The following is a 15,230-nucleotide window of genomic DNA, read 5'->3' on the forward strand; positions in this document are numbered from 1 at the left end:
GTGAGCTTGTACATCTGCTATTTTTGGTGAAGAGATTTGGTGTAATAACGCAAAATACAACCAGTTTGTTTATTTGTTTGTGTGTGTGTGTGTGTCTGTTTGTTTGTTTGGGGGAATGACATTTTTATTCCACACCTTTCTAAAAGCTATGTGTATAGATATCACTTAATTTGTTTTATTATCCATCTATATATAATTGTTATCAATTCTCTTCAATAGCAGTGTTACAACAGTAATTGACTATTTGTGCGCGCAACAATGCTCTGCATTAAGAGGATTCGAGGAAACCCAGGCCACTTCTTACAACAAACCCCTTTCTGTCTTCAACACCAAAAAGCAGCTCTTGGTTATTATAGGCAAAGTCCTTAATAAAACCAATGCCAGTTCTTTAGATTGGACACTATAAAAACACAGCTTCTACTTATACACAAAGTATTAAGTCGTTGCTGTCGGGCAGAAACCTTGTATCTCCATTTTTTTCAAGTTTGAATGATTATTTTATTTCGTAGAATAATGCCTCACTTCGTCATACGAGAGCGTGACGCAAAAGTCACAAAGATAGCCTACAAACTCACATTGCGATGGTGAGCTTGTAGATCGCCTATTTCAGCTATTATAGAAATATGTTGAAAGTGGTTGAGTGTGTCTATGGGTTTTATAAACATCAAACCAATGAAAAGGATTAAGAGCTTGTGACTAAATAATGACTGCATTGGATCCATTAGAACACAGTTTCCTGATAAGCAACGGTTCTTGGACATACAAGGCTTCCACCCAACAGTTACAGAGAGTAACGTCTTTCCACCGAACTGCAGAATTCTCCCATTGAGGGCAAGGCAATTATATAAAATGGTATTAATGTTACAAAAGACTTCAGAAGGATTATACAAGAGAGACACAAAAGGGACATTTTTTTTTTTCTTCTTCTAAAACACCACATAAACTGAAGCACTTGTTCGAAAGATTTACACCCCCCCCCCCTGGGAGCCCACCTTAACTATGTCCCCTACAAACATACAGTACAGTGGGTTCCAGGGGGAACCTTTGTAAAAAGAACAAATACTCTGTCTACATTACCAGGGACACCAGAGAAAGACTAACCGGGAAATAGGCTTCAAGGAAGTTTGGTTCAGGCATTGAAGGGAACCTTTGCGGATTTTCAAAACAAAATCCCAGTGTTCTGGCGTGAGAAAAGCAATACTATGATGTGGCAAAAATTACCCTATGTCTGTGTTCCCAGAAAAATGCTGATTTGCACGAAACGATGGCAACAAACCAAGAGTTTAATCCGGTTTGACCACAGTGGTTCATAGCTCGACCAATGGGCTCGTGGTAGTTGGTGTGCATGCGGTGGCCACACAAAACCGGTGACATTTCGACAGCGCATGCGATTAGTGCCACAATGATGTAAGACTTTATACCCACAAGGAGAAGGAGGAGTATTCGCTGGGTGAGCAACTTAATTGAAATGAATGACCGGTGATTCCCAGTTCGCAATCTATAGACAATAACGCAATGCATCGAATGCATCGTTTCACATCATGGTAGATTACGTACACCCAGTGACAACATTTCATAGAGAAATGCACAGAAGACATAGGGTCCTTTTTTTTGCCACTTTGTATTATAGATCTCCTCCAATCAGAGCAATGCGTTTTAGGTTGAAAATAGGAAACGTTTCCCTTTAATTAACATTCAATTTGGATCATTGTGCAATCGACAATGACTCTTTTCCCATAGGTTTAGGCACTGTCCAATCACTGCTTCCTTCTTTAAGGTGTCAAAGCTAATCCACCAATCAGGCTGAGACAAGGCTACTAAGTGTCAACCGCCAATCAGAGATTCTTTTTTTCCCCTTCTCTTTTTCTTTTTTATAAAGATCGCCCAAATGTATAGCGTAGTGGTTCTCAACCTTTTTCCGGGATCGGGGGCCCATGACATTTTGAAAAGCGTTTGCAGCCCACTTGTCAGATGGGTGGGCGGCGTGCATTTTTAGCATTCATATTTAATGTGAACGTTATATTATTAAAATCTTAGTATTTGCCAATTATACAGGGGCCCCCACTTGCAATATCCTCACTGCCCACCAGTGGGCGCCCCGGGCCCCACAGGCTGGGAGGAATCGCTGGTACAACGGATCAATTCCCGTGATAATCCATGCAGAACACGACTGTACTTGAACCCTTCTTTTTGGACATTTGTGTAAACAGGCAGAGTTAGTGGTGTTTCAACAGTCTAATAAATAAACAGACATACAAGTATCTATAATATACATGTTCACTTGGCAGGCTTTCAAGAGCGTGGATTCACAGCAAAATCCTCAGCGCTAATTTACCGCCGCGAGTGAACCAAATGGACCCTTACGGGTCTCTGAGAGTGTACAAACGGAACAAATGGAGTGTACAAATGGAACCAAATGGACCCTTACAGGTCTGTAATTCTCAGAGCTAAATTGTTAGACACTGATATATTTTTTTACAGTGTAGATTGGGGTACTGGAGATAAAAACGGTATCATACTGGGGGTCCGTGGTCTAATGCATATCAAACTTGGGGGTTCCCTCACATTATGAAGGCTTTGCTTCAACGTGGACACTTGCTGAGTTAAAGGAACACTGAGGATTTCACATTGCTGGGTAGAGTTCAAGAAGTGACCATGCTGGTCAACGGACATTCTAACAGGCAAGTTGTGTTATGTGGGAGAGGACGAGTGGGCACCTGAGAGGTCTGGGCACCTCGTTGTGAAATTGTCTATTTTCGTTTCTTCCAATATGTGGAAAAAGTCAAGAATAAAAGTATGCTTTTGGAAAATGGTCTGAAATAATGTAAAGCATAAATGATTTGAACGTGAATAACATCATTATCAGACCTAAATGTATCCTTCAACTTCTTGTTCATGCCATAACGACTGGCAATCCACAGGTTTTGTAGCAATTGTTGAAATATTAGGCCTTGAATGTCAAATGTTCAAGCATGTTCAAATCCTGTATACATTACATTATTTCAGAGCATTTTCCAAAGCACATATTTATCGATTTATTTTTACATATCAGAAAAAAACAACGCCAATTCAGCATGGAGGTGCCCAGACTTCTCAGGTGCCCACTGGTCCAGTTACTGTTAGGTAGGGGCCGTGAGGGGGTCAGATTTGTCAACCAAAGGAAACAGTAGTGGGTTCTAGAAGACCCTTTCAAAAGCAGGCTAGAACCTCAGCAGGTTCTGATTGTTGGCGGAACCAGCGTCTGTATCTCCATGGCTCTGTGAGGAACCAGGAGGTATGAATGTCCTTCACAATGTGGTGCATGACCTTCATATTGACAGCATAGTGCGTGCGTGTGTGTGCGTGTGTGTGTGTGTGTGCGTGTGTGTGTGTGTGTTTGCGTGTGTGTGTGTGTGTACGTGCGTGTGTGTGTGTGTGTGTGTGTGTGTGTGTGTGTGTGTGTGTGTGTGTGTGTGTATTAGACGGCGTTCTCTTCGCTGGGAGGCTCGGCGTTGGCGGGCTCCAACAGTGTCTGCTGAACTGTAGACAGAATAAGATAACATAAGATTAGATAGGGTTGGATAAGATAAAATAAGATGAACTAACAGCAACAAAACGATATCAGAAATCCGGTTATGAACTCCAAAACAACGCTCACAGTGTCATCCAGAATGTCTCCGATCCAGTGTTGATTTTGACAGCATTTTGACAGTCTTTTGAATCAAATTCCATTTAGTTTTAGTCATATTTTAGTCATCTGAAATGTCTTAGCTTTTGTCTAGTTTTAGTCGACTAAATATCATAAGATTATAGTCGATTAAATCTACAGTTGATTTAGTCGACTAAAATGTATTGTGGCGGTGCCTTGATGGTGTTGCAATGGCTGATTTTACACTTGGTTGCGCTCTGAAAATAGCCGATCTACAAGCTCACAACGCGTCGCGCTGCGACGCGTTGTGAGCTTGTAGATCTGCTATTTTCAGAGCGCAACACCCGAGCGCAACCAAGCTTAAAATGACTTGTCTTTTAGTTCTACTGGATCTCTTCTCCACTCGTCCCTCCCTCACATTATAGTCTAGTTTTTATTAATTGACGAAACTGTCAATATATAGTTTTATTCATCATAGCTTAGTTTTTATTTAGTTTTCGTCAGTGAAAAAAGGTAGTCGACGAATATTTTTCAACACTGATCCGATCCATGTGTATAACGCTATATTCACAACACTGCTTCCTCTTGAATAACTTCCGGTTTCAAATCCGTGACATGCAGGAGCGAAGAACCCGCCTGGGCGTGGCCCGTGGGGTTCAGCCGGAGCTCATTTACGCGCACGCGAGCGCCCAGCCACGTGCGTTTTCCATGCCTGAGCCTGTGTAGCCAAGGAAGGTTTTGAAAGGAAGAGTGGTGCAGTCCGTTCTCTAGATATATTATAACTCTATGGGATGCGCCATGACGCTCATGGGTGGCAAACCTCGCACCGAAACACATTGCAGTGGATGGACCAGCTCATGAACAAACATTATTTCTGAACGATTGCAACCTTTGTCATATAATCAGTTCAGGAATATAAAAGAAGACATCATTATCACAGGTTGTTTTCTAATCACTTGCTTTTCGATGTACAAAGCACATAATTGTATTGAGGCATCTAAAAAGCGTCAGGTATCGTTTCTGTCTCGGAGGTATTGTGAGATTTGGTTGCCTGACAGGAAATGGTGGACATACTTTGTGCTCTTTTAGACACCTCAATAACTTTATACAGTGTGCACATCAATAAGCAACACAGCAGAAAACAATGTGTGATATTATGTCTTCTTTTATTTTCCTTTTATAAAGGTTTCAATTGTTCAGAAATAGTGTTTGTTCATAAGCTGTCCAGTCGGCTCTCATAGACTCCAATGTTATTTCACGACTTCCGGTGTGAGTCTGTCTGCCACCCATGCAGTGTGATCCAATCTGCCAGCTGGAATTGCAGGATAGAGCAAATGACGTCTGCGACTCTTCCTTTTAAAAATAAATTCCTTGTGTTGTAGCCCGGAAGTGTTTTAAAAAGTTTAACCCCATCCATCCCAGAACATGGATGCTAGGGTTCAAGTGGCTAAACGAGGTAAGGTGACAGCATCATCATGATCTTCAAACACAAAAAACATTGGTGGGAGGAGAGAGAGACAGACAGACAGATGTTTACCTTGTGGTTCTGTGGCGACCACAGCTTCAGGGTTCTCAGCTTTCACCATGTCAGTGTTCAAGCTCTCTGTTGGGTCGGGACAACAAACAAACAAACAAACAATGCAACATCTCTAGTAAGGCAATAAGGCAGTTTTATTAGTAGAGCACATTTCAACAACAAGGCAATACAATGTGCTTCACTCAGAACATTGAACGCTGCAGTAATGTATTAATAATGATAATTATCTTAATCATAATCATATTGATGTGTCCTCACGTTGTATACTGAAGCAGAACTTCTTCTTCTGGTAGGAAATATAGCTGCTGACCGCGCCCACCAGCGCCATGGCAACCGCACTCACAATCCCTGCGATGGTCCCCGTCTCTGCCATGTTGTCTGAAAACACACGCACGCACGCACGCACGCGCGCGCACACACACACACACACACACACACACACACACACACACACACACACACACACACACACACACACACACACACACACACACACACACACACACACACACACACACACACAGGTTTTAATATACATGCATGCACATAATAATAATAATAATAATAATAATAATGATAATGTTAAACATTATACGTATGAATGCACTAGACCTGCTTTTAGGGGCTTTCCATGCCCCCTACTATAGACCTAAATTAGCTTATATCTTCAAGATATATTTAAAAAAAGCATGTAACTCTGAGAGATTACAAATGGAATCAAAATGGACAATTAAGAGTACACTTACCATAGTTCTCATCCGATTGGTCCATTGTATCACTTCCACCGCCGGGCTGACCTCCTGCAAAGCAGTGACATCATTACTGGGTAAAACATCTACCAACAAAACCACACCCAGTGTGATGTAAACTGTGTCTTTGATGACTTTATTTTACTGACTTATTACTGACTCCCTACTGCCTTATGCTCCCTTATTACTGACTCCCTGCTGCCTTATGCTCCCTTATTACTGACTCCCTGCTGCCTTATGCTCCCTTATTACTGACTCTCTGCTGCCTTATGCTCCCTTATTACTGACTCCTCACTGCCTTATGCTCCCTTATTACTGACTGCCTACTGCCTTATGCAGCCTCATTACTGACTCCCTATTGCCTTATATTGCCTTATTACTGACTCCCTACTGCCTTATGCTCCCTTATTACTGACTCCCTACTGCCTTATGCTCCCTTATTACTGACTCTCTGCTGACTTATGCTCCCTTATTACTGACTCCTCACTGCCTTATGCTCCCTTATTACTGACTGCCTACTGCCTTATGCAGCCTCATTACTGACTCCCTATTGCCCTATATTGCCTTATTACTGACTCCCTACTGCCTTATGCTCCCTTATTACTGACTCCCTACTCCCTTATGTTGCCTTATTACTGAATCCCTACTGCCTTATTGTCTTTGTAAGTGATGCTATTTTTGTTGTAATCAGTTTCAGGTGTTCATGCTACATACATACATACGCGCACACACACAAAGCCAGTCATAGAAGCGGCTGGCACCACTTAAAAATCAAATCAAAAAGCATGAAGTACATAGAAATAGAGTGCAGTTACAAAAGTGCAGCCAAGAGCGAGTGCAAAGCTAGTTAAAGGCTTAAAGTAAAAAGTCAGGTTTTAAGCTTTCTCTTGAAGATATCTAGTGAACTTATATTGAGTTCCATAGCTTTGGGTGTAATTGATCCAGTCTGTGTCACAGATATTTGTTCTGCTTTTATTGGGAACACAATTAGACCAACAGTGGATGATGCAGTGTTCTGTTATACTGTAGCTGACAATGGAGTTAGCGGTTAGAGGTCAGTCCATGTCCATTAAACATTTTGTAGGTAAGGAGGAGGACCTTCCAAATCCATCTGAAACTCTAATACAGCAAGCTTTGCCGGGGTTGCAGAGCAGCTAAAAGTGGATTAAAATGTGCTCTGTCTCTCCTCCTGGTTCTGCTTTAACAGCTGCAGCTGCAGTCTGGCCATATCCTGGCTCTCATCTCATCTGAGTTCAGCTTATATTCTGCTCTTACTGTTTAATGAAAAAAACATTGTATGCAAAAATGAATGAATGAATGAATGAATGAATAAATAAATACAATTTGTTGTTTTTCATTCAGTGCCAATGACGTGCTTTACGTGGTTTTTCCCAAAGGCCAAGAGTGCCAAAGACGCGTTTTACGTGTTTTCAGTGTTTTTCCACCAGATGGCGCTGTTTGCAAACACCATCTGATCACCATCTGAGTCCCTCAGAGGCGCAGAAGCAGCAAAACCACGTGATCACAAAAAAACACCACGTCCACTTCCGTGAAAAAAAAGAATTAAGCTTTCTGTTGTTTTAGGGGAAAACCACCCCTCATTCAACTGCCTATATCTATGGAATGGACAATCGCGGCCACACAATTATTTTTCTCCGAGTCTACGAGACCCCCCCTACGTCTTTTAAAGCGATCGGCGAGTCGATCGTTACGAAGAATAATATTCTATGATTTTTCAAAGGCGAGTGAAAACACTCGAAAATCGCTGGCACTGGCGGGCGGCTATTCAATGTTTTTTTTTTCTGGCACTGAATGAGTTAATTTGTTTATCCTTTTTTCTTTTTTTTTTACCTTTGCCCTTGTCGGGTTTGTAGGAGTCGTCTTTGCCGACGTTGGCCAGGTCGTCGTCAGAGAAGGAACCTGAAAAGGAGGGGTGGATTAGCAGCGTGAGCACGGACAGAACCTGGCAACCCACCACCACACACACACACACACACACACACACACACACACACACACACTGCTCCTCCAAAAGCACCATGGGAGAGAGAGAGGAGACAAACAATCATGTCACTTCTTTGACACATGCTGTCAGGGTGTCTGCATGTCTCTGAGCCCTGTGCAGTGTTTCAGTCCAAACATGTGAACTGAATGCAGATCAGCTGAGAGAGAGAGAGAGAGAGAGAGAGAGAGAGAGAGAGAGAGAGAGAGAGAGAGAGAGAGAGAGAGAGAGAGAGAGAGCCGGGGGCTGAGACGGAGGACAGAAAAGGTTGCGTCACACTCAGGGAATCACTAGGAGGCGCTATACACAACCTGTCTAACGGTTAACGCTCGTTTCATCATGAGTCATGTTAATGGAACATTGTACATTTATATACTGTATGGTTGCTGTTGGGCAGAAACCTCTTGTCTCCATATTTTAACTTTTTGTGTTTTTTTTCGTAAATGAAATGCCCTTCTTGGTCATAGTACAGCGTCACACAGCAGCATCAAAAGTTGATACTTTTGAATTTGGATCATGAAAAGTATCAGTTTTGGACATTTGAGGTTTCCACCCGACAGAGACGATTCATAGTGCCTTTATACAAAGAGCTACAATGTGCATTACATTCACATTCACACACACATTCACCCATTCACACACACATTCACCCATTCACACACACACACTCACCCATTCACACACACATTCACCCATTCACACACACACACTCACCCATTCACACACACATTCACCCATTCACACACACACACTCACCCATTCACACACACATTCACCCATTCACACACACATTCACACACATTCAATTAGTTAATAATAAATTGGTCCGCACTCCTTTTGTCTCTGTATATTTACATGTACTGTATATTTACATATACTGTATATTTACATATACTGTACAGTATATACATACTCAGAGACACATCATCATCATCATCAATACACAAGCACCACAGACGATGACATCATCAAAACCAGCCGCAGAAGATGACATCATCAAAGACAGTCAGCACCCCAGCTACAGAAGATGGCATCATTACGCACGCACGCACGCACACGCGCGCACACACACGCACACACGCACACACACGCGCGCACACACACACACACACACACGCACACACGCACACACGCCTTGCCTGTTAGTGTGTTAACTGACACATGCATGTACCACACACACACACACACACACACACACACACACACACACACACACACACACACACACACACACACACACGTGCGCAGGTGTGTTACGTTAGGGAACGGTTTGTGTGTGAAAGCACACCTCCCTAGGGGAGTAACCATGGTAACAGAAGCAACAGGGATCAGTAGGAAGTCATGTGATCTTCTTGGACACTGACACACACTTATGTGTTTCCTCCAATCTGACAGTCTGGAGGAGAACCACTGGATTTATAATAACACATTGTGTGTCAGAGTCCAAGGCTGCTTCAGCTAGAGCGTAAGGAAAGAGAGACTAGAAATAAGAAGACGTGATTGTAGAAACAGCAAAGAGTTTAAGCTTAAAGGCTTACTTCACCAATTTCCAACATAAATACCATTGTTCCAACCCATTCAGACCTGAAACCAATTCTATAAATCTCTATAAACAGTTCTCTGGAAAACGTGTGTTCTATATATATGTAGCTAACATCTAAAAATGACACAGATGCTTACCCGGATTGAATGGGCAAACGTATGACGAGAAAAAACATAAAAACCCTATGAATTCTGTGCATTTCTCCACTAAATGATGACATCACCAAAAGGATGATGTCATCTCGTCATCAGGCGTACAGAATCTACGAAACGTCTAATGTCATCGTTTTGCGATGTAATTTTTTTTTGTCAGTGGTGGAAAATAACTAAGTACACACACTGCACTTAAGAACAATGTTTAGTTACTTTTTACTTTACTAGAGTATTTCCCATTTGCAATACTTTTACTCCTACTCCACTACATCTCAGAGGCAAATATTGTACTTTTACTCCACTACAATTATTTGAAAACTAGTTACTTTGCAGATATACTATATTATAAAACATATATTAACCACTTTAACCCTATTTTATACATAGGCTATTTGAAAATAGCAGATCTACAAGCTCACAACGTGTCGCATCGCGGCGCGTTGTGAGCTTGAAGATCTGCTATTTTCAAACATTAGTACTTTTACTTTTGGTACTTTAAGTATATTTTGATGCCAATACTTTTGTACTTTTACTCAAGTAACATTTTGAACACAGGCCTTTTACTTGTAACAGAGTATTTATTTTATTGTGGTATTGCTACTTTTACTTAAGTAAAAATATCCGAGTACTTCTTCCACCGCTGCATTTTGTGTAGAAATGCACGGAAGAAGCCCGTGGGGGGCGACCTGATAGCTGAGTGTTTTAGGGCGTGGCCCACATAGTCTCTGAAGCCTGACAGTGAGTCCCTGTATCAATTCCCTGTCGCTGTAACTCCCCCTACTCTTTTGTTCTACTTTCCCCTATTCTTTCTCCATTATTCCATGTCTATTTCCACTGCATACCTATCAAATAAAGGGCAAAAAAAAAGGACAATACATCAGAACAATGGGGTTTAGGTTGAAACTCTGCAAAGTGTCCCTTTTGATTCATTCTCCGTCCACATGCTTGCTGAAAATAAAACAGCTTTGTATAAATCACTGAGGTTCAGCAAGGAGCACTGTGGACACTACAGGGTAATAAATGAGGTTTTAGTGCAGAGCCAAGAAGCACACAAAGACCCGCCACCGACCAGGGAGAATTGAACCGGTCCTCAGAGCACATAGAGCACACTCTCACAACAAGAAGTGCAGTGTCATTCCAGTCCCATGGTCACCAGCAGAGCTGCTATAGGGGTGCTGAGGAGGGTAAGACCACACCCACACACCCCCCCCCCTCCTCATTTCCCTCCCACCCAGGAAGTTCTCTTATCTGTCACGTTATTCATATTGTTGCTGTTGGAAGGAAAGCTCTTCTCTTCATATTTTAACATTTTGTGTTTTTTTCGTAGCTTGTCAATCTGCTACTTTTGCTATTTTTGAATTTTAATCCTGAAAAGTAACAGTTTTGGACATAATATGAGGTTTCCACCCGACAGAGACGATACTGGGGTATAGGGGAATAAAAGAAAATAGGCGTTTTTTGTCAAATGTTTGTATTTTTTCCCCTTTTTTTCGGGGCTCTCCCCAGGCTGGCAGAGAGAGAGAGAGAGGGTAGCGCCCAGGATTACAAGCTTAGGCATTGGCACTGGGTGAAAGAATGGGTTACAAAATCGTGGGATAGAAAAAAAAAGAAAAAAAATCTAATTTATATTCTTAAACTGCTATTTTTGTTATCCCTGCCAAAGGAGAGGGATAATTACACATCGGTAATGGACACGTTGTCAGCTGGTAGCTATTTTCACTATTTTGGGTCCCAGGAAGACAGCTTATTTTCTGTTTTAAAGGCCCCCGAGAGAAAACGTTTGGGAACCAGCAGCCCTAGAAACACTAGGATCCCATTTGAGCCAAAACGGTGCTTATAGGCGGGTGCATATATGAAAAAAAAGCACCTTACCCAAAAAAAATTGGAACAAAAGGTTTCTCAACTGTTTTCTGTAGTATGTGGTGTCCTGAATAACATACTAAAAGTCTACCAAAGTTTGATCACTGGAAAGGTGTTATTTTCAAGATGGCGTCCACGATGCCCAAAAAATCATTAAAACAGCCTAACTCCTTCATTATTTATCCTAGACAAGTACTTTTTGTGTCTAACCGTATGTTTTTGGGGCCTAGGAATCCATTGGACTTGTCCAAATTGCAGAGATACAATTAGATAATTGTGAATTCCAATATTTAGTTTGTGACTATTAAAACCCTTTGAAATGGTCTCCCATTTCAAGTTAACTAGTACAACAATGCCATGCAGGAATTCAATGATCTCATCTACACGACCAGTGAGCAACACAGAGAATCCACAGATTCCAGGATGAAACGAGATCACGCTGACCAGGAAAAGATCAAAGAAAAACGTGGCACTTTTAAACCATTCTCTCTAGACCCATCTCTGAGAAACATTGTGACTGGTGTAGTCGCCAAAGAAGACGTGAATATTCATGAGTTTGAGACTGTTGGGAATGAGTTCATTGAAAAAAATGTTGGAAAGCCCATTTTTGGGATCTCATTCAAACGCAAAGACCGGGCAAAAACCCTTGCAGATGAGTCTAGCATCAAAGTTACCAAAGACCGAACCATTGATCCTGGTCTGTTGTTCCAACGATTTCTGATTATGTCAAAAACCGGAGACCTTTCACTGGAAGATGTAATGACCTATGAGCTCAGCCCATTCCCTGCAGCCCTGTTTGAAGCCAAATAAATATTCCGTAAGGCTGACAAACCCCAACTAGCTCAGGCAGTGACTGAACTGTCAAGCGAGGAATCAAAGAAAACTATACTGGATTCTATCCCACCAACTGAACAGTATGTCCTTGATGGTGGCTCCCTGATTCATCGCTTGCCATGGAAAATGGGTGACAGTTATGGTGTCATTGCACAGTCCTATGCTGACTTTACCATATGGTGAATGGGTTTCTGCTCCCAAATCTGCTCCCAAATCAAGCAAACAATGTGGTAGAGGACCTTGGGAGCAAGGCAATGGCAGTTATGTTTGGTGGCAAGAATACAGATTCACTTTCATCTTTGCGCTACAAACTTCTTAGCAAGAAAATTGTGTCTGCCAAATCATTTGTCAACCCAGAACATCTCCCTCCAACAGAGTCCTTGACTAAATATCACTGCCAAAGAGTTTATTACCAGATCATGGTGTGGACTGAAATGGAGAGTGACATGAATCCGGTGGATTGGGGATGGAGATTGGAGGACAATCACTTTGTGCCAGTTATGACCAATAAAACTGCTTCCCCAGAAAGCCTCCTGCATATGGTCTACTGTAATTGCAAAACTGCTTGCCAAACATAACGGTGTAGTAGCAGACAATACGGACTGAATTGTGAGAAAAATACAAAAACAATATCTATACTACAATCCGCAGACTGGCTGAAAGCGGGAAAAAAATCAGTCACCGGTGTCAGTTGCATGTTAGGTTTCGCTTTTGGTTTGCATGATGCAGTTAGGTTTCGCTTTCGGTTTGCATGCTGCAGTTAGGTTTCGCTTTCGTTTTGCGCTTTGTACAGTACAGTACAGTACAGTACAGTACAGTACAGTACAGTACAGTACAGTACAGTACAGACCGTACAGTACAGTACAGTACAGACCGTACAGTACAGTACAGTACAGTACAGTACAGTACAGTACAGTACAGTACAGTACGTACAGTACAGTACAGTACGTACAGTACAGTACAGTACAGTACAGTACAGTACAGTACGTACAGTACAGTACAGACCGTACAGTACAGTACAGTACAGTACAGTACAGTACAGTACAGTACAGACAGTACAGTACAGTACAGTACAGTACAGTACAGTACAGTACAGACCGTACAGTACAGTACAGACCGTACAGTACAGTACAGTACAGTACAGTACAGTACAGTACAGTACAGTACAGACCGTACAGTACAGTACAGTACAGTACAGTACAGTACAGACCGTACAGTACAGTACAGTACAGTACAGTACAGTACAGTACAGTAGAGACCGTACAGTACAGTACAGTACAGTACAGACCGTACAGTACAGTACAGACCGTACAGTACAGTACAGTACTTTTTTTTTTTTTTTTTTTTTATCCCATGATTTTGTACCCCCAAACGACATTTTCTTTGGGGGGGGTTAGGGGGGGTACTAGAATTCTGCCCGCGTAGCGGGCAGAACTTCTAAGTAAAATACAAAAGCATGAAAGAAAAAGGTTTTTAAAAAAATAGGGTTTAGCGGTACTGAGCCTTCACGCGGCGGCCCTGTTTTGACTAATTTCACATTACCACGCAGTAATAATGCATTTATTCCCAAAATAAATTGTTGAAAGCTTCAACAGAATTTGAATTATAAGTAAAATCACCAATGCTGGGCATTATGTCACGACAAGTTTCTTAATTCTTTACATAAATACCCTTATAACCAATTTTTTAATATCAATACATAATTGTACTTATAATCACTTCACTATAATTTATATAAGCTAATTGGATTCCTAGATCACCAAAACATAGGGTTAGACACCAAAATTACTTGCCTAGGATAAATAATGGAGGAGTAATGGTCTTTTAAGGAACTGGCGGTGGCCATCTTGAAAATTTTACATTTCTAGTGGTCCGATTTTGGTAGACTTTTGATATGTTATTAAGTACACCTGATACTACAATAAACCATTGAGAAACCTTTTGTTCCAATTTTTTTTGGGTCAAACCATATCTGCACCCGCCTATCTAGGCCAAAATGTACCTTTTTTTTTTTTTTACCAAAAGCTCCACCAGCTTGTGAGAAGGGGAAAACCTTCCCCGTATGTTGTGAGAGTGGACAGAAGTGGACATGCAGCAAGAAACATTAGTAAGACCAGCCAGTCGAGAGGTTTGAGGGTTCTTCATCTTACCCCCGCCTTCTCTTGTGTTGGGGGGTCCGTCGCCCCGCGTACCACCAGCCTCTTTGTCTGGCAAATCATACGAAATGACGTCAACTCCTACTCAACAGGGCTACGTCAGAACCCCGCCCTCTTTTGCTGCAGACGCCCATTTTCAGAGTTGTATAAATAACTAAGTACATTTTAATCAAGTTAAAGGACCACTTCACCCATTTTCAACTTATCTTCATCATATAATTGGTCTTCCTCACTAATGCTCATTATAATATGGTACCATTTTTGTCTACTCGGTCCGTGTCTCAGAGGAGGGCTGTGTGGACAGTTCCGGAACCTGACTACCAGTGACATCAAATTTTGTCAGCAAATTTTGATTTAGTTTTAGTCATAGTCTTTTGAGTAAAATTCCATTTAGTTCTAGTCACATTTTAGTCATCTGAAAAGTCTTAGTTTTTGTCTAGTTTTAGTCGACTAAATATCATAAGATTATAATCGACTAAATCTACAGTTGATTTAGTCGACTAAAATGTATTTGACGCCTTGATGGCGTCGTAATGGCTGATTTTACACTTGGTCGGATGCTGAAAATAGCAGATCTACAAGCTCACAACGCGCCGCGCTGCGACGCGTTGTGAGCTTGTAGATCTGCTATTTTCAGAGCGCAACACCAGAGTGCAACCAAACATAAAATTACTCGTCTTTTAGTTCTACTGGATCTCTTCTCCACTAGATCCCTCACTGACATTTTTTTTTTTTTTTTTTATATTTCTTTTTATTTGAGAAATCGCAG

At 41.6% G+C, this 15,230-nt stretch overlaps 1 protein-coding gene across 2 annotated transcripts in view; it reads right to left on the minus strand.

Annotated features, from left to right (window-relative positions):
- Positions 1 to 176: 176 nt before the first annotated feature.
- The window catches only part of cd99l2 (CD99 molecule-like 2), a 32,056-nt gene continuing 17,002 nt past the window's right edge, over positions 177 to 15,230 (minus strand). For both annotated transcript variants that reach the window (XM_080451894.1, XM_080451893.1), the window contains 6 exons: positions 14,456 to 14,512; positions 7,766 to 7,834; positions 5,912 to 5,965; positions 5,424 to 5,543; positions 5,166 to 5,231; positions 177 to 3,519 (listed from right to left, as the gene is read on the minus strand). In XM_080451894.1, the coding sequence (XP_080308020.1) occupies positions 3,458 to 3,519; positions 5,166 to 5,231; positions 5,424 to 5,543; positions 5,912 to 5,965; positions 7,766 to 7,834; positions 14,456 to 14,512 (428 nt within the window). In that variant the 3' untranslated portion in view covers positions 177 to 3,457. The remainder of the gene's footprint in view (positions 3,520 to 5,165; positions 5,232 to 5,423; positions 5,544 to 5,911; positions 5,966 to 7,765; positions 7,835 to 14,455; positions 14,513 to 15,230) is intronic.

This window comes from Gymnoscopelus braueri, assembly GCF_963280865.1.
Source record: "Gymnoscopelus braueri genome assembly, chromosome: 15".
Classification (NCBI taxonomy): Eukaryota; Metazoa; Chordata; class Actinopteri; order Myctophiformes; family Myctophidae; genus Gymnoscopelus; species Gymnoscopelus braueri.